Genomic DNA, 19,319 nt, shown 5'->3' with positions numbered 1-19,319 from the left:
ATGGCGACGGTCTTTTCTCTGCGAGGACCCCGGCGGCAGGGCTGCCCCGCTGCGCCTGCTTGGCGCGACGCTCTAGCGGTCACCGCTGCGGGTTGGTTGGGTGTTGTGGGGCTGCGCGGCTGCCGCGGAGCTAGAGGGCAAGTGGGCTCGGCCCAGCGTGCAGGGGACGCGGGCGGCCAGACAACGGGCTGGGCCCCGGGGCCTGCGGCGCGGGCGCTGAGCTGGCAGGGCGGGCCGGGGCTGCATCCCCATCTCCTCCATCGCCTGCAGTAAAGGCGGCCGCGGCGAGCCTTTGAGGGGAACGACTTGTCGGAGCCCTAAGCAGGGGTATCTCTGAGCCTGGCGGGATCCCCGGAGCGTCGCAACACTTTCCGATCACTTCAAAGTGTAAGGGGGGCCCTACTGACCCTTGGAATTTAGGGGGCTACCCTAGGCGGCATCCACAAGAGAGAGAATTTCCTTGGAGAGGGGACCTCGGTCCTCGGTTGTCCCTCTCATCCGCGTGGAGAGTCCCTCATCTGGGGGCTCCCGAACTCGGCCCTCTCACATTCTGGCCGACTTTACTGACCCTCACAGATCCAGGCTGGGCCCTCCTGATAGAGGCCAGCCAAAGGTTCACTCAGCCTCTCTTTCAAGGCTGGTGTATCTCTAAATCGTAGACCCTCCTCTGTTACCGTGAGCCAGGTGGGATGCCCACGTTTTGGAGAGAAACCGTTCTGAGGAACCCGGGCTTCTGGGTCCCAGCTGGCTCTCCGGCCCCCAGGTTATGTACTCAGGGTTAGCCACAGATAGTGAGATTCTAGGCACTCCCGGGACAGGGTGGGACTGCTGTCCTCATTGATGCAACCAGCAAATATTCACGGCACCTTGTTTGTGCCAGACAACGGACCGAGGACACGGTTGTTACCAAGACCAGGCTGTTGCCTTGGAAGAGCCCAGAGCGTGTCAAGGGAGACAGCCACATCACGCCAGAAATACATGATAGCTGGATTAGCCCTGGGAGAGGGAGGCGCAGATGTGGGAGCTCAGGGGAGGTGCAGCTCAACGTGGAGTTTGGAGGAGGCTACCTTGACTTCTGAAAGCCAAGTGGGAGCCAGCCAGATGAAAGGGTAGGAGAAAGTGTATGTATATCCTCAGTGCCCTTTCATCCTTGCACGTGGCAGAGACCAAACAGTAAAATGCAGACACCTTTGACACTTTTCTGACCTCAGAAGGAGTCAGGACGTGTAGAAGGCAGAATGAGGGATGGGCAAGAGTTTATTCCTGTTTCCTTCCCATGCTCTGTATTTCTTGGTGTGATTGAACAGACTTTCTGATGTGTGTATAAATAGATACATCTTTGTGTGGCCTTTTTTTTTTTTTTTTTTCTTGAGATGAAGGCTCGCTCTGTCACCCAGGCTGGAGTGCAGTGGTGCGATCGTGGCTCACTGCAACCTCTGCCTCCTGGATTCAAGTGATTGCCCTGCCTCAGCCTCCTGAGTAGCTGAGATTACAGGCATGCGCCACTAAGCCCGGCTAATTTTTGTGTTTTTAGTAGAGATGGGGTTTCACTGTGTTGGCCAGACTCGTCTCAAACGCCTGACCTCAAGTGATCCACCCACCTTGGCCTTCCAAAGTGCTGGGATTATAGGCATGAGCTACCACGCCTGGCCAGTGTGGTCTTTTTTTTTTTTTTTTTTGTATCCACGGTTTTGTATTCTTGGATTCAACCAACCACGGATTGAAATTACAGATACAGAGGGCTGACTCTAATATGCCATTTTACATAAGGGACTTGACCATTCGTGAATTTTTGTATACATGGGGAGTCCTGGAGCCAATCCCTGACTGATACTGAGGACCAACTGTGTTGCTAATCAAATCGTACACAATTGTATACTCTAATGAAAATGTAGTTACAGATCCAGGGTCTATAGTAAGGGTTAAAAGGTGGGTTCACAATATCTTGGTTGGTAAAATGTCTTTAAGGAAACATTTTACCAAGAGCTTGTTGAAGGAATTTATTTTTTAAATAAATTTAGTTCCACCTACTATCTTGTTTCCACTGAATTGTTTTGAAAAGGTGAAGGTCGGCCGGGCGCGGTGGCTCAGGCCTGTAATCCCAGCACTTTGGGAGGCCGAGACGGGCGGATCACGAGGTCAGGAGATCGAGACCATCCTGGCTAACACGGTGAAACCCCGTCTCTACTAAAAAATACAAAAAAACTAGCCGGGCGAGGTGGCGGGCGCCTATAGTCCCAGCTACTTGGGAGGCTGAGGCAGGAGAATGGCGTGAACCCGGGAGGCGGAGCTTGCAGTGAGCTGAGATCCGGCCACCGCACTCCAGCCTGGGTGACAGAGCGAGACTCCGTCTCAAAAAAAAAAAAAAAAAAGAAAAGGTGAAGGTCAGATGAGCTGAGGAGGACCAACCAGGACAGTGTGACAATTAGACACCACCTTCTTAAGAGATGAATAGCTAGCTAACAGAGATGGTTTTTGGGAATAGCACCTTAAATGTTTTTTTGGCAGGGCGCAGTGGCTCACGCCTGTAATCTCAGCACTTTGGGAGGCTTGAGGTGGGCAGATCACGAGGTCAGGAGTTCGAGACCAGTCTGGCCAACATGGTGAAACCCCATCTCTACTAAAAATACAAAAATTAGCTGGGCATGGTGGTGCACGCCTGTAATCCCAGCTATTGGGAAGGCTGAGGCAGGAGACTCGCTTGAATGTGGGAGGCAGAGGTTGCAGTGAGCTGAGATCGTGCCACTGCACTCCAGCCTGGGTGACAGAATGAGACTCCGTTTAAAAAAATAAACTAAAATAAACATTTTTTTGTTTTTGCTAGTTACGATGGCTAGAAATGCACTCCAAACTTTTGATATCGATTGGATTTTGTGAATTTTTGTAACTTTTTCTCTGCTGTGGGTTTGTCAAGTGAATTTGGATAATATTCTTTTCTCTGAGGACACTCATGTTAAAGGTGAATGGGATACAACTCTGAACAGGCATGTTTTTACTGATGAGGCTAAGACCTCAGGTTACTTGGTCATAGACAACCTGAATCCATGTCTACTTTAGGAATTTTAAGTAGAAACTTAATTCTGTTATTTTTTATTTTAAAGACGGAGTCTCACTCTGTTGCCCAGGCTGGAGTGCAATGGCACGATCTCGGCTCACTGCAACCTCTCTTGCCCAGGTTTGAGTGATTCTCCTGCCTCAGCCTCTTGAGCAGCTGGGATTACAGGCCCCTGCCACTGCGCCCGGCTAATTTTTTTTGCAGTTTTTAGTAGAGACGAGGTTTCACCATCTTGACCAGGCTGGTCTTGAACTCCTGACCTCGTGATCCACTCCTCCCCTCCCCCCGGCCTCCCAAAGTGCTGGGATTATAGGCATGAGCCACCGTGCCTGGCTGAAACTTAATTCTTAAATTTTTTTTTGCTTTTCATCTTGTGATGTATAATATACAAGACTAAGCTTATGTATTTCTCCAGCTTTTTTAAAGTTTTTTATTAATGACTACCACAAAAATTTCAGATCCGAAATTGGGTTCTTGGAAACTGTTAATTCAAAATGAGTTTCTTGCAGAATACCATATATGCCTCCTGTTTCTTCCTGAATTTAAAAAAAAAAAAAAAAAGTGTTAGGGCATTTTGATGTCCCTTCTCATGTACTTACTGACTTTGGGGGCTTGTTTTGTTTTGTAGGGTTAATAACTGCTAATTTATATGACAGAAGAAAAAGATGTCATTCCGTAAAGGTATGCTCTTTCTACAAGTTAACTTGTTTTTATACCTGGTGAAAGATAAAGAGGTATAACGTAGGTTTTCCCTATCTATTTCAGTAAACATTATCATCTTGGTCCTGGCTGTTGCTCTCTTCTTACTGGTTTTGCACCATAACTTCCTCGGCTTGAGCAGTTTGTTAAGGAATGAGGTTACAGGTATGGGAACATTTACTAATAATGCCTTAGAATCTGTTGAGGACCTGGTATTCTCTGTGTTGCACATCCTAAGTTGTTCTTCTTCTGGTAGTACTAGCAGTTGTTTGTTAAGGGTTTGATCTGACAGAATATTCCTTTTCACTAAAAGGAGAGCCTTAGGAGAGCCTCTGAGGGCTGCCATCTGTTCACATGTCAGCAGGACAGGGCTTCAGAAAGTGAGGGCAGACAAGTGTCCTTGGTGTTTGATGCCTGCTGTAGTCACTAGAGTGTCAGTCTAGTTACTTTCCTTCAGCTGTGCAGCTGCATCAGTGGGACTGTAGCAATAAAAGTTTTGTCAAGTGATTTTTAAAAATCACTGTGTTATATAATGCATTGCACAATATATTGAATTAGTTGTTCATACTCTTCTCCCTTGGTATTGAGGAATGTTTGAGGCTCGAGTGTTTGTCAAAAATCATTTTTGGATTGCCACCCACCACAGTTGACCAGAGTGAGAGACTATAATAGCTTTCTCCTGACTTTCACGGAGTGCTCTGATAGCATGTTTTATCATGTGTATATATGTATGATACATATAAAGTAATGCATGTTCCTAGTAGGAAAGTTTATAAAAAAGAGAACAGCGGCCAGGAGCAGTGGCTCACGCCTGTAATCCCAACACTTTGGGAGGCCGAGGTGGGCGCCTCACAAGGTCAAGAGATGGAGACCGTCTCAGCACTTTGGGAGGCTGTGGGCAGATCATGAGGTCAGGAGTACAAGACCAGCCTGGCCAACATGGTGAAACCGTGTCTCTACTAAAAATACAAACATTTGCTGGGCGTGGTGGTATGCACCTGTAGTCCCAGCTACTCGGGAGGCTGAGGCAGGAGAATCGCTTGAACCTAGGAGGCGGAGGTAGCAGTGAACCAAGATCACGCCACTGCACTCAAGCCTGGTGACAGAGTGAGTCTTCGTCTCAAAAAAAAAAAAAAAAGAGACAACAGTATTCAAGCTCCATGAAGGCAGTTTGTGTACTGTTTTATCTTCTGTGCCTATGGATGGTGGCTGATACCTATAGCTGTTCAATAAATATTGGTTGAATGATTTCATTGCCTAAAGGTAACTTATTACATTTTTGGCTTAGTACCTTCCAGTTTTTTCCTACACATCTTTTTTCTGTACAGTTGAGATTGTACTATATATAAACTGTACATTATGTGTTTTTCTGTATATCATAAGCATGTCACTGTGATGGTAGAAACTCTTCATACATAATTTTAATGTCTATTAATCTGTTTCCACAGGATAACATCTTGTGGTACAACAGTTTTAAGACTTTTTGGTGCAGCCCTACAATAGGAAATACATGTAGCACATGTACATACATATGTATTTACTTATTGGCTGTCTATCAGAAAGTTAGGGATGTTTTATTCATGGCTGTAACCCCAGTGCCTAGATACTGCCTGGCACATAGTAAATACCAGGGATCAATGAGGAATGAAAAAAAAAAAAAAAAGGCAAGAATGTATATAGGACAGTACTTGCAGTTTCCTTGTGTGATACACTGTATTTTCTTTGGTATTCTAATTCAGTTTTCTTTTTTTGTAAGATGGAATTTTCCTCTTGCTTCCCAGGCTGGAGTGCAATGGCATGATCTCGGCTCACTACAACCTCTACCTCCCGAGTTCAAGCGATTCTCCTGCCTCAGTCTCCCAAGTAGCTGGGATTACAGGCATTCACCATTACACCTGGCTCATTTTGTATTTTTAGTAGAGACAGGGTTTCACCATGTTGGTCAGGCTGGTCTTGAACTCCTGACCTCAAGTGATCCACCTGCCTCAGCCTCCCAAAGTGCTGGGATTACAGACGTGACCCACCACATCCGGCCTCTACTTCAGTTTTCTATTGCAATCCAGAAACTTTTTCTGTATAAATTGATTGTGACTCACTCAATTGGTTTCATGCCTACTTGTGATTTGTGACTTAAAAAATATTTAGTTTGCTGCTATGTTTTCACAATTTAAATAAAATTCTTTCTTTTGATTATATTTCAGATTTTGTCCTTAGGAAACTCTTGATACAAATTGCCACAATACATTCTAACAGGTTCTGTTATTTTCCTACCAGTAGTGTATCAAAGTGCTGTCGGCCTATTTTAAAAAATGCTTCCTCCATTTTTCCAAAAGCTTGTTTACTTACAGGGAAAGTTTCAGGGCTATATGCTTCAGTTTAATGGGGGAGAATGAGGTAAATCAGAACCATAATCCTTACCTTCCCTTTTTCCATGTCTTGGACTCAAAAGCCCATGAGATTGTATCACAGTGCCTTCCTTGTGTTTTCAGATTCAGGAATTGTGGGGCCTCAACCTATAGACTTTGTTCCAAATGCTCTCCGATATGCAGTAGATGGGAGACAAGAGGAGATTCCTGTGGTCATCGCTGCATCTGAAGACAGGCTTGGGGGGGCCATCGCAGCCATAAACAGCATTCAGCACAACACTCGCTCCAATGTGATTTTCTACATTGTTACTCTCAACAATACAGCAGACCATCTCCGGTGAGCTCTGCTTATGTGATTCTGCTTCTAGAGGATGATCTAGAGCAGGCCAGCTGCCAATCCAGGAACTGTTTTTCTGTGGTTTGTATGTCGTTTTATACAATTGAAATTGTACCACCGATAAACTGTACAACTGACATATTTTTTTAGGATTGTATTATGAGCTTATCCCCATAATAGGAGAAGTGATACAAGGAGCTCATGCCAGGAAGTCAGTCAGCTGTCACTCTGCACTGTTAACCCCACCTGATGTTGTTTTGGTAATAATACTTTCTCAGTGAAGGCAGCAGTAAATGTTGATTTATAAGTTACAGGTTCCTTATTTCATGGACATGTTCTGAGCAGCTCTGGTCTAGAGTGGGAAGGGACTTAGCAACAATGGCAAAGTAGTGTTGTGAAGCTGATCACAGGTCCTGATCCAAATCTTGACTTTCCCCAGAGTGATCTGGGGAAATTTGGATAGTCCAATCCGTTTTGAAAATGAACTAAGACTTACAAAACTTACTCCAAATTTGTTGGTCTAACAAATTAACCAGTTGTCAAATTTCTAAAACATTTTCGTCCTTATGGCCTTCTCCATGGTTCATACTTAGTTTTTGAAGCTGTAAATTCTGAACCCATTTAAAATACAGAAACAGAAGCTGTATAAAAATAGACTACAGAGGGCCGGGCGCGGTGGCTCAAGCCTGTAATCCCAGCACTTTGGGAGGCCGAGACGGGCGGATCACGAGGTCAGGAGATCGAGACCATCCTGGTTAACACGGTGAAACCCCGTCTCTACTAAAAAATACAAAAAACTAGCCGGCCGAGGTGGCGGACGCCTGTAGTCCCAGCTACTCGGGAGGCGGAGGCAGGAGAATGGCGTGAACCCGGGAGGCGGAGCTTGCAGTGAGCTGAGATCCGGCCACTGCACTCCAGCCTGGGTGACAGCGCGAGACCCCGTCTCAAAAAAAAAAAAAAATAGACTACAGAAATAACACTAAGTATCCACAAAACGCTGATTTGAAACTGACCTAGAAAAAATGTGCAGTACTCCTTTAGCAAACACTTTTTTCTTACAGGTAGTGCCTCAGACTTGAGTGGTGGAATTACTCAGTGAATTAACAAGTCAGTCTGTAGATAAGAGATTACTCTGTTGGTAATTAGCATTCGCTACCGTCACTTTGACGTCTTTTCTTCACCAGTGTATTTATTGGGTTAAGAGTTGGATGGTCTAGGTGGTGACGAAATGTTCTTAATTCTGTATTGTATTTTTCTAGAGTAGTTTTAGTGTTATAAGATAATTACTATATAATCTTGGTTCAGGGAGGGACGTTGGTGGGAATAACCATCACTTCAGACGAGGAAACCAAAGCTCAGAGATAAAAGGAGCTTGTCAACACCTATTTGGTCCATAGGGTTTCTTTTGCATTATTCCCTTATTGGTTTGGAGACAGATGAGGAAACCAAAGCTCAGAGATAAAAGGAGCTTGTCAACACCTATTTGGTCCATAGGGTTTCTTTTGCATTATTCCCTTATTGGTTTGGAGACAGATGAGGAAACCAAAGCTCAGAGATAAAAGGAGCTTGTCAACACCTATTTGGTCCATAGGGTTTCTTTTGCATTATTCCCTTATTGGTTTGGAGACAGATGAGGAAACCAAAGCTCAGAGATAAAAGGAGCTTGTCAACACCTATTTGGTCCATAGGGTTTCTTTTGCATTATTCCCTTATTGGTTTGGAGACAGATGAGGAAACCAAAGCTCAGAGATAAAAGGAGCTTGTCAACACCTATTTGGTCCATAGGGTTTCTTTTGCATTATTCCCTTATTGGTTTGGAGACAGACGAGGAAACCAAAGCTCAGAGATAAAAGGAGCTTGTCAACACCTATTTGGTCCATAGGGTTTCTTTTGCATTATTCCCTTATTGGTTTGGAGACATTATTTGAAACTAAAATTTAGTGTTTTATCTTCATCAGGTCCTGGCTCAACAGTGATTCCCTGAAAAGTATCAGATACAAAATTGTCAATTTTGACCCTAAACTTTTGGAAGGGAAAGTAAAGGAGGATCCTGACCAGGGGGAATCCATGAAACCTGTGAGTTCCATGCATCCTTCTTTATACTTGGGTGTCTGTGGATATAGTGCAGGTAGTTTCCTGGGGACCAAGCCTGGATGGTTCTAAGAGTCCTTTCTTCTCCTGAATGGGTACTGAAAGCATCCTAGGAGTTTCTATGTAAATAAAAGCACAGCCAGTGCAGTATCCTATGCCAATTATTCTTTCCTTTTCCAGTTAACCTTTGCAAGGTTCTACTTGCCAATTCTGATTCCCAGCGCAAAGAAGGCCATATACATGGATGATGATGTAATTGTGCAAGGTATCAAAAATGTTACCATGAGTGCTGTTCTCCACCCAGATTGAGTACAATTGCTAAATAAAACAATGGGCTACAGTGGGCTATAGTGGTTGTTTTATTTATGGTCTTCTATAAAAGGTCACCATAGGGAGAAGTGGGAGTAACAGGGAACTCTCAAGGCAACTGAAATGTAAATCTTAACATCTTGTCTATTTCAGGTGATATTCTTGCCCTTTACAATACACCACTGAAGCCAGGACATGCAGCTGCATTTTCAGAAGATTGTGATTCAGCCTCTACTAAAGTTGTCATCCGTGGAGCAGGAAACCAGGTAAATTGCTTACCACACATCCCTCTTCCTACAATATCGTTTATTGGGAAGAGGTTGCAAATTCAGGGAACTCTTTTGCTGCAATTTACACTCACTCCCTAATCATTTCATCACAAAACTCAAGCCTGCTTTTCTGTAGACTTCTTCATGGACTTGACAGCCTAATTGTTCTTCTTGAACATCTGGTTTAATATGTCAACATCTAGGTTCCTATTCTAACTTGGAATTTCAAGTATCTATTATCTAATCTGAAGAAGTCATAGTTTAACAGCTGTTTTCTCTATTGGCTATAAAATTGTATCTATTGTTTGAAGTAGTAAATACATATATCCTATCTGTTTTTAGTACAATTACATTGGCTATCTTGACTATAAAAAGGAAAGAATTCGTAAGCTTTCCATGAAAGCCAGCACTTGCTCATTTAATCCTGGAGTTTTTGTTGCAAACCTGACAGAATGGAAACGACAGAATATAACTAACCAACTGGAAAAATGGATGAAACTCAATGTAGAGTAAGTATGTAACTGGCCAAGCTGTGAAAAACTGTTGTATTTCAATTCCGGGAGTTGTGACTAACAGGAGTTAGTATTTTTCACTAACATTTGTTTTCTGTCCCACCAAGAGAGGGACTGTATAGCAGAACCCTGGCTGGTAGCATCACAACACCTCCTCTGCTTATCGTATTTTATCAACAGCACTCTACCATTGATCCTATGTGGAATGTCCGCCACCTTGGTAAGTAAGTAGAATTAACCAGTGGCATAAGCTAGTAAAAAGAATTGGTATCTAAAGAACTATCCTCAGGGATGGGGTATATTCTTTGTTTCCCTTAAGTTTTCTGCACAATTTCACATGGCACAATGATGTGCCTATTTTTGTCTCAAATATAAGGTTCCAGTGCTGGAAAACGATATTCACCTCAGTTTGTAAAGGCTGCCAAATTACTCCATTGGAATGGACATTTTAAGCCATGGGGAAGGACTGCTTCATATACTGATGTTTGGGAAAAATGGTATATTCCAGACCCAACAGGCAAATTCAACCTAATCCGAAGATATACCGAGATCTCAAACATAAAGTGAAACAGAATTTAAACTATAAGCATTTCTCAGGAAGTCCTGGAAGATGGCATGTATGCAAAGTAACAGTTGCTAGGCTTCAATGCCTATCGTAGCAAGCCATGGAAAAAGATGTGTCAGCTGGGTAAAGATGACAAACTGCCCTGTCTGGAAGTCAGCTTCCCAGACTATAGACTATAAATATGTCTCCATCTGCCTTACCAAGTGTTTTCTTACTACAATGCTGAATGACTGGAAAGAAGAACAGATATAGCTAGTTCAGCTAGCTGGTACAGATAATTCAAAACTGCTGTTGTAACCTGTGGCCTGATCTGTAAATAAAACAACATTTTTCAATAGGTATCGTATTTTTTTATTACAGATAACTACTTCCACTCACAATGAGGTGAATTGTCTTTTTATAGAATTTAGGGATTCCAAATTGCCTGGTTTTAATACAATACATATTCACAAAATTTACACAGCTCATGCATACCATAACTTACACACATTATACATAGAAGTTTAGCAGTCTGCTTAGAATGTTAAAAAAAAAACTCATAAAGACATGGTTCTGTTACACATAATCTGTACTGAAGTCATAAGCATCATCGTCTTCAATCATTTTATCCAAGATAAAAGACCTTGTAGACTGTTCACCTATATTGCAGGAAAATAAAAAGAGATTTTCAAAAAGTCAAAGTGATTCTACACCATGCTGCTTTGTTAGAAGAACTCCTTTTGCCTGCCTCACCTGCTGTAGACTCCTCAGACAGTGCCTCCCCTGTCTCTTCTGCAGCAAACATGCCTGAGCTCTTTTCCTGTGTGACAAAGAAAAATGGTACTGGATTAGTAGCCCTTGTCTTGCTCATTTAATCCAAGTAGTTATGTACCTGAAAAAATTAACTCTTTGGAGGTACATATAACGGGATGTGTAAAATTAAGGCTAACGGATCACAAGCCTCAAATATTTCCTATCTTCAGTTCTTTCCCATTATGTATTATAATGCTAGAAAACTCACTTCAGTTTTAAACAACTCATGGAGGACACACTTACATCAACTTCTTCATCAATAATTTCCTGATCACTGTCTTTGTCATCCTCCTCCTCCTCCTGCTTCCTTTCTTTCCGTTTTGGCAATTCTTCATGTATGTCCTTTTCTTCTATTATTCCATTTGTCAGACCAGAAGACTGGAAAAGGATGCTACTGGCCAAATGAGGACCCTTGATGGCTGGGGAAGAAACAAAGCCCATGTAAACAGATAAGACCTCTATTGGCCTGTCAACTGATGAAGACAGCAGTGACACACAATTCTCACCTTTTATGCTCTGTGCATTGTTCTTTTCCAGTTCTTCCAGATTGAAGTCCCTTTTCATGTCTACCACAATACTCTCATTAAAATATGGAGGAGGAGTCCAAGATGTAGGGGTATGGCAATAGTAAGCTAATGAGGCACTGATATTAAAAATAAGATGTGTCAAAAGGAGGTTTATTCTAGTGGTCACCAAAATGCCAACAGAAAAGAAAGCTTACCCTGTCCACTCAGACCACAGCAGTTTGGCAGCACCTTCAACATTTGGGATTCCACCTTTTTGGTGCATACCTCTTCTCTGAGCAAGCATAGTAAAAAATTCCAGAGAATTCCTGTAGCCTGGGACAGTATATTTCAGTACTACCTTAAAAAACAAACAAAAAAAAGAACTGTCCTTCATCTGACACATCAGTACTTTAAAAAACTTCCAAAATTTTTCTACTGAAAATGCTTATGATGAAAGAAAATGGCTCCAAGGAGCTCATGAGAAGGGGTTTTTACCTGTCGAGCATCAGCCTGGGCAAGGATGGCACTGGCAGCCTCCATCGGTTTTACTACTTCAATACTTGCTGGACTTCGCAGAGCAAGTGCAGAGGAGGAATTAAGTGGAGATACGATGAAGCTTGGACTATCTATGATTGTGATCTGTTTGTCCAAGGGGACAACTTGCATGCTCCTGAAAGAAGAGAGATGGAATTGATGGGGGCATTGGTTTATTTGGAAGGTAAGAGAACATGAAGCTCAGAGTTGGATTGAACAGACTCAGCACAGTCAGTCAGATCCAGTTTATCATCATTTGCTTCACATTTATCTAAAACTGTAACAGCATACCCAACTGTTCTAAAGAGAAACACTGCATGTTACAGCTTGTATGTTTACATCACCCAAAACACATGCTACTTCCTTTGCTATAAATACGCCACCTTCTGGCCGGGTGCGGTGGCTCATGCCTGTAATCCCAGCACTCTGGGAGGCTGAGGCGGGTGGATCACTTGAGGTCAGGAGTTCAAGACCAGCCTGGCCAACATGGTGAAAGCGCTGTCTACTAAAAATACAAAAATTAGCCGGGTGCCTGTGATCCCAGCTACTCAGGAGGCTGAGGTTGCAGTGAGCCAAGATAGCACCACTCCAGCCTGGGAGACAGAGACTCCGTCTCAAGAAAAAAAAGATCTAGGGCACAGTAGCTCATGCCACCCAACGAAAGTATAATCCCAACACTTTGTGAGGCCTAGGCAGGTGGATCACTTAAAGCCAGGAGTTTGAGACTAGCCTGGGCAACACAGTGAAACCCCATCTCTACTAAAAATACAAAAACTAGCCAGGTGTGGTGGCAGCCTTCTAGCTGGCAAATTTCTATTAATTTCTCAAGGCCAGGTTCAAACATCACTTCCTCTGAGGGAGCTTTCCTCTCTATCTATTTGCTTAACTTGTCTTTCAAACTGAATTGTGGGCAGCTGTCCCACTCCAATCAGTTTTTCTCCAAGCCTAGCACTGGCTTAAATCTCTCCTTTCACCAAAAGCTTTAAAAAAAATTAGGCCAGGCACGGTGGCTTGACCTGTAATCCCAGCACTTTGGGAGGCCGAGGCGGGCAGATCAGCTGAGGTCAGGAGTTCAAGACCAGCCTCACCAACATGGAGAAACCCGTCTCTACTAAAAATACAAAATTAGCCAGGTGTGGGGGCACATGCCTGTAATCCCAGCCACTCGGGAGGCTGAGGCAGGAAAATCACTTGAACCTGAGAGGTAGAGGTTGCAGTGAGCCGAGACTGCACCATTGCACTCCAGCCTGGACAACAAGAGCGAAACTGTCTCAAAAAAAAAATCACCTTCCTTGAGATAACTAAAATAAAACAGTGTGTCACTAGTAATATTACAATTATGGACACCTCCATTTACCTTGTAAGCCCCATGGATACACCAACATTACACATCTGTTCTTGTTTTAAGCTATTGATAATGCTGCTTTTCCCCACATTTGGGAAACCTACAAATAAACGGGAAATCCAGATATAAAAAGCATTATATGTTGGCACTCATGAAATTTTCACTGCCTAATTTTCCATTTTCCTGATGTTTAGGGCAAGATCAGAGTTGGATCTGTGTCTTCACTTCAATACTAAGGCCAATTTTAGTTTCTTCATTTTTTGCACAAGTAATGAAAAGGCAGGAAAATACTGTAAATTCAAACAAACCAAGAGCTTTTAGAAACCAGCTTCCTAATAATCAGTTCCAACAAAAAACCTGAATCTGGAGCAGTTGTGTAAGTTTTCTTTTTTTCTTTTCTCTTGAGATGAGTCTGTTGCCCAGGCTGGAGTGCAGTGGCACCATCTGGGCTCACTGCAAGCTCCGCCTCCCGGGCCATTCTCTTGCCTCAGCCTCCCCAGTAGCTGGGACGACAGGCAACCACCACCACGCCCGGCTAACTTTTTGTACTTTTAGTAGACGGGGTTTCACTGTGTAAGCCACGATGGTCTCAATCTCCTGACCTCGTCACTCACCCGCTTTGGTCTCCCAAAGTGCTGGGATTACAGGCGTGAGCCACCGTGCCCGGCCAACAGTTGTGTAAGTTTTTTTCTTTAAATTGTGTGTGGTTATGTGCTTTTAGTAAGATATAGGCAAGAAGCTAGTATTTGAGTGAGCCTTTTACTTGACAACAACTCCATACACTGCTGCTTGGGCACTTGGAGAGCTGGCTAAACTTCTTAACTATTTCAACAATTAAAAAGTAAAAAGTAATGAACTGAAACTCACCAATTACTCCAACCTGAATGGCTTTGCCGCAAGTCTCCTGAAAACTTCCAAGAAGTTTCCAAAGGCCCTCTTTCCCAAAGCAGACTTCACTTCTGAATGGAGCAGCATTCTTCTTTGCCTTCACACGCTAAAATTCCAAATAGTTGAATTATTCTGGCAACTTACCTGAAAAATCATTTTAACAAACCCCAAGCAATCAGGCTCCAGAGCCCAGCTCTTAAACTAACTACACTGCCTTTCAGATTATCTCTGGCTGAAATCAGAGTTGGATCTTGTAATTTTTCATTTATTTAAATCAAGATTTTGTACACTCATCATATTTCAACCAAAATCTGAAAGAACCACATATCTTACTACTAATAAAGGATACCTTGGTTATCTTCCCTTTATCCTTCGGTTTTGTTGAGGCTCTGAACACCACTGTTGGCAATTCTTTCTTCAAATAATTTAGCCAGCTCTCCAAATTCTCCTTTGGTACCAGATCTGATAGGAATTAGAAACAAGACATTTGCGGCCAGGCGTGGTGACTCACGCCTGTAATCCCAGCACTTTGGGAGGCTGAGACGGGCGGATCACGAGGTCAGGAGATCGAGACCATCCTGGCTAACACAGTGAAACCCCGTCTCTACTAAAAATACAAAAAAATTAGCTGGGCATGGTGGTGGGCGCCTGTAGTCCCAGCTACTAGGGAGGATGAGGCAGGAGAATGGCGTGAACCCAAGAGGCGGAGCTTGCAGTGAGCCGAGATCGTGCCATTGCACTCCAGCCTGGGTGACAGTTAGACTCCGTCTCAACAAAAAAAGAGAAGTAAGACATTTGCTCCAATTTCACTATTTTGTTGAGATGCATTTCAAAATCTGGCAACTATAGATTTTACTCTGGTTTACATTTTCCCAGTCTTTTCAAAAGGATTTAACTAGAAAATCAGGGCAGGGCAAGCTCCCCTACCATGCTGCCCATATCTTAACAGAGCTCAGCATCTACACTTCTCTATTTCAATTCCCTTTGTATTGCTCACTCAAAAATTTCAGGACAGACTCAACGTCTGGATTACAAACCTACTAACTCTAGAGCTATGTTTCCAGAATTTACCTTCAGCTAGCAGCCGTTTCTTTTATTCATTCATTTTTTTTTTTTTTTTGAGACGGAATCTTGCTGTTGCCCAGGCTGGAGTGCAGTGGCATGGTATTGGCTCACTGCAACCTCCGCCTCCCGGGTTCAAGCAATTCTCCTGCCTCAGCCTCCCAAGTAGCTGGGACTACAAGTGCCTGCCATCATGCCCGGCTAATATTTGTATTTTAGTAGAGATGGGGTTTCGCCATGTTGGCCAGGCTTTTCTCGAACTCCTGGCCTCAAGTGATCTGCCTGCTTCAGCCTTCCAAACAGGCAATTGTTTCTTAACCCCAAAAATAATTTTAGATTTCATTCCCATTTTCTGCTTTGTAATTCTCTGTTCTGGGTTTTCTTGTTCCTGCTGCTGAAACTCAGATGCATAATTATGCATTTCATTTAAATATTTTGTCACATACGTTCCAATTTATTTCACTCTTGAACTAATACCCGACATTGTGTAGGTGTGGGGAATTTGTCACACTGTCATCACTTCCTAGATGAAATATACTACACTTAACTGGGTATAACAGCTTACACTCTTATTTAAAAGACAGTAAATACTGAATGGCAAAAGAACAGTAGAAACCAGTTGAGTCAGTTGTAAAAATCACCTCCTCCCCACTGACTAGCACTGTCTCTGGCAAAGTGCACATACTTTGGCTGTGCTGAGGTCAGAGTTGGATCTAATCAGTCTTCAGTGACTATTAGACTGTATCCTCATACCTCACCAATGTACATGGAAGACAAAGGGTACCCTCTTTACTCACCTGATTTATTCAATATAAGTACCAGCTTTTTCTGTCCACTCTGGACAATGGCCTCTTCTACCTGAGGACATCTGCAACCAAGAGGATCTCTGGCATCCAACACCTCTAGGACAACATCGGAGGCTTCAATCACCTATTAAGTAAAAAATAACCAGAACGACATCCCTTGCTCTGGTAATACCTTCAACAAGAGAGTACTGACATTATCCATTTGGCAACAGGGTGAGCTCAGAGTTGGATCTCATGTCTTCACTTTGGTATGAAGAATGTTGACCCTCATCATTTCTCACACAGGAAAGTAAAACATAGGCCTCTGATTAAGATGGATTTCAAAAATGAAAATATCCCTGTCTTTGAATCCTCCCATAGTGAATTATGTAGTTTGGTAGGTCCCTCTGGCCTTGCCAAAAGCTGCTGAGGGGCAGTCAGGTTCTATCCACGGGGGAGTGAGCTTGGGAAAATGGATGTTGGGGATGGGAGTGCTGGAGAGCAACTACACCAAGGAGACAGTACCCTCTTGTCCTCTTTCACTTAGGTTTCAACAGAGTAGAGACCCTTAGCCTGACATTGCTTACTCCAATGTACTTTTCTCAATCTCAACACTATGTCAACATTTTTTTTAAAAATGTTGTAAATCATGCTTACAGGCAGAACCAGTTTTGTGCAAATATTTAGAACCAAAGAAACTATTTGTCAGGTAAACATAGCAGGAAAGGCATTAAACAGCATAAGTTACAGTCGAGTCATGAAATGATTTGTTGGTGGAAGGTGGGAGGAGGGAGAGGATCAGGAAAGGTAACTAATTGGTACTAGGCTTAATACCTGGGTGATGAAATAATCTGTACAACAAACCCCCACGACACAAGTTTACCCATGTAACAAACCTGCACATGTACCCTTGATCTTAAAAGGTTAAAAAAAAAATGACTTGAGTCTTTTAAACCTCATTACTACTGTCAGACACTGACCTAGGCTAAGATACCTTTTTAAGTTCTTGGCAGTACAGCTTCTTTGAATTCTGTTTTCCTGACTTGGCTTTGTTCTCAGTTTTGCAAAGCCCAAATGCCTAGAGGATAAAGGGGAAAAGGACACAAAATTAGAAGTAGAGCAGTAGTAACCTCTATCTCCATTTTCCACAGCTGAGTAGCAGCACTTGCAGTTGTTAAATAGGTAAGATGGAGTCTGAACTCAGTTGTCTTCCTCCCAAGAAGCTCAGCAGCCTGTAGATGTGCTTTTATTTCTGCACCAGAACTCATCTCTCAGCCAGGCGCAACAGCCCACACCTGTAATACCAGAAACTGGTAGGCTGAGGTGGGTGGATCACTTGAGTCCAAGAGTTTGAGACCAGCCTTGGCAATATAGTGAAAGCCCGTGTCTACTAAAAAAAATTAGCCAGGCATGATGGTGTGCTTCTGTAGTCCCAGCTCCTCAGAGACTGAGGTGGTAAGACTGCTTGAGCCTGGGTGGTCGAGGTTGCAGTGAGCTGTGATTGTGCCACTGCACTCAGGCCCAAGCAACAAAAACAAAATCAAAACCCCTGATCTCTCATTCATAAAGAGACCTAATCATACCTTTTCCATAGGTTCCACATTTGATGGCTTAATATCAGGATTAGTTTCAAGTTTTCTTTTCTTTCCTAGTTCCTTCTGCCTGTCAAGTTTCTGCTGCTGTTTTAGTTCTTCAAGCTGTGTCAGAGCCGTAAGGGAAATAGATGAACCAGTGACTAGTGTTGTTACCTTACTCTGAAAAATATCACACATAACACACTATACCACTCGTTGAAAATTCTGGCTAACATAACTTACCCTCTGTTTCCTTAGCTCAGCTTCCCTAAGAAGAGCCTCCTTAAAGGGAGCACTGTTTGGAACTCCTGGGTCTTTCCTAGGCTTCTTGTGACCCCGCTTTTTAGCCTCCTTCCTTAATTTTCGATGATGTTCTCGAACCTATTAAAGAGATTTTGTCTGCTTACAAAAATATCTTTATACTTAAGCAGAATTCAAGTGAGAAACCAATCTGGCTGCAATTTAGTTATGCCTATAAAATGTAATAGGAAAATGGAGCTTTAGTTGGAATCTTACAAAGTAATGCATAGGTAAGTATAAAACAGTAAGAAAATGTAACTAGAAGGCTCTCTATGCAGAGATTAACATGTTGAACAAATTTAGAGACTTACCACCAAATCACTGCACTTTCTCACAGCTGCACTCCTGATGCCTAAGAGCTCGTGCCCATGGTCAGTCTATCCAATGCCATTTTCCGAAACCAAATCACATTAACCCGGACTTTCCCGCAAAGGAACAGGGCAAAATCAGTTTAGCAGTGTTTAGTATAGCTCTCTCAAGCACTACACTTACCTTTTTTTGGATTTTATACCGCTTATGGCAGGTCATGCGTTTACTTGCTTTCTTTAACTCTACAAAGAAACATCACAAATCTGTTAACGCAAATGATTAGTTCTGGGTTAACGCACTATGGAGTTATATCCTTTTCTCGTGTTATTGGCTGCCAAACCTAACGTTAAGACTAATGCGAAATGCCTAATGCAAACATACATGCCACTTTCAAATTCCAGAGAATTAGATTCAGTAGATCCAGAACGGAGTCCAAGTTCCCTGCACCTACTCTTACAATATCAGAATGGGATCATACACAGCAGCGTGTACGAGCGTTTATGAGACCCAAAACGACAGCCACTTTGTGTCAAACAGCACGAATCATAAGGCAGGAGAGGAACACTGAGTCTGGGAGGCGATTCTCAGCTCTCACCTGGGCCAGCCTGCACGTGGCCACGGAAAGTAAGATATTGGGCCTGAAACCTGGCTCAGAAGCTGCTTCCTTACGAAAATCTAGCCTAGTCTTTCCCACCCTCTGCCCGTCTTCGTTCCACAGAATGAGCCCGCGCGGTTAACATGATCGCCGTAGGGACTTCCAACTCTCGGTCCTACGAGAAAATAGGGCCAAGGCCTACGCGTAGGCTCTCACCCCTATATCAGCAGAGACAAAGCCGTAGCCGTAAAAGAGCGTCGTGGAGGCTGCAGCAACTTCCAGACATGGGTCCCTCCACGCCCGCTTCCCGACCCCACTTACTAGGCCGCTTCATGTTGGCTGTAGAAAGCGGCACGAGCACGACACCCTGCCTCCTCTAGCGCCACGTGTGAAGTGAAGCCACTGACGAGCGTCACGCACTTACGC

At 43.3% G+C, this 19,319-nt stretch overlaps 2 protein-coding genes and 3 non-coding genes across 14 annotated transcripts; 1 reads left to right on the top strand and 4 right to left on the bottom strand.

Moving 5' to 3' along the window:
• Positions 1-37: 37 nt before the first annotated feature.
• On the top strand, positions 38-10,538 carry GLT8D1 (glycosyltransferase 8 domain containing 1). 7 transcript variants are annotated; one of them, XM_074032457.1, is made up of 11 exons: positions 49-387; positions 881-1,109; positions 3,684-3,736; positions 3,821-3,919; positions 6,244-6,457; positions 8,416-8,533; positions 8,729-8,813; positions 9,011-9,123; positions 9,469-9,635; positions 9,819-9,858; positions 10,015-10,538. In XM_074032457.1, exons 3-11 carry the CDS (start codon positions 3,721-3,723, stop codon positions 10,051-10,053), a joined length of 891 nt encoding a protein of 296 aa, XP_073888558.1. In that variant the 5' UTR covers positions 49-387; positions 881-1,109; positions 3,684-3,720; the 3' UTR covers positions 10,054-10,538. The 7 variants fall into 7 exon arrangements, 5 of the variants coding, with proteins under 5 accessions (XP_015301495.1, XP_073888558.1, XP_015301494.1 ...); XM_015446008.4 differs by having other exon boundaries at positions 9,746-9,858; XM_015446009.4 differs by lacking the exon at positions 881-1,109 and having other exon boundaries at positions 38-91; positions 9,746-9,858.
• On the bottom strand, positions 10,531-19,288 carry GNL3 (G protein nucleolar 3). 4 transcript variants are annotated; one of them, XM_045386127.3, is made up of 15 exons: positions 19,110-19,288; positions 18,301-18,540; positions 17,933-18,070; positions 17,699-17,812; positions 17,110-17,193; positions 16,128-16,260; positions 14,618-14,730; positions 14,248-14,374; positions 13,393-13,480; positions 11,997-12,171; positions 11,717-11,859; positions 11,502-11,638; positions 11,239-11,414; positions 10,936-11,002; positions 10,531-10,841 (listed from the first exon to the last, which is right to left on the bottom strand). In XM_045386127.3, the coding sequence occupies exons 4-15, from the start codon at positions 17,705-17,707 to the stop codon at positions 10,759-10,761; spliced, it is 1,335 nt and encodes a 444-aa protein (XP_045242062.1). In that variant the 5' UTR covers positions 17,708-17,812; positions 17,933-18,070; positions 18,301-18,540; positions 19,110-19,288; the 3' UTR covers positions 10,531-10,758. The 4 variants fall into 4 exon arrangements, with proteins under 4 accessions (XP_045242062.1, XP_005547430.1, XP_073888557.1 ...); XM_005547373.3 differs by having other exon boundaries at positions 18,482-18,540; XM_074032456.1 differs by having other exon boundaries at positions 19,215-19,288.
• LOC123572077 (small nucleolar RNA SNORD69) lies at positions 12,227-12,303 on the bottom strand. The gene has a single exon (XR_006696417.1). It is a non-coding gene; the product is annotated as a small nucleolar RNA SNORD69 (small nucleolar RNA).
• On the bottom strand, positions 14,495-14,578 carry LOC123572085 (small nucleolar RNA SNORD19B). The gene has a single exon (XR_006696422.1). It is a non-coding gene; the product is annotated as a small nucleolar RNA SNORD19B (small nucleolar RNA).
• On the bottom strand, positions 16,019-16,086 carry LOC123572075 (small nucleolar RNA SNORD19). Its single transcript, XR_006696415.1, has one exon. It is a non-coding gene; the product is annotated as a small nucleolar RNA SNORD19 (small nucleolar RNA).
• Positions 19,289-19,319: the final 31 nt, after the last annotated feature.

This window comes from Macaca fascicularis, chromosome 2, assembly GCF_037993035.2.
Source record: "Macaca fascicularis isolate 582-1 chromosome 2, T2T-MFA8v1.1".
In the NCBI taxonomy this organism is placed as follows: Eukaryota; Metazoa; Chordata; class Mammalia; order Primates; family Cercopithecidae; genus Macaca; species Macaca fascicularis.
Note: the sequence above shows the minus strand (reverse complement) of the source record. Positions and strands in the feature narration are given on the sequence as shown.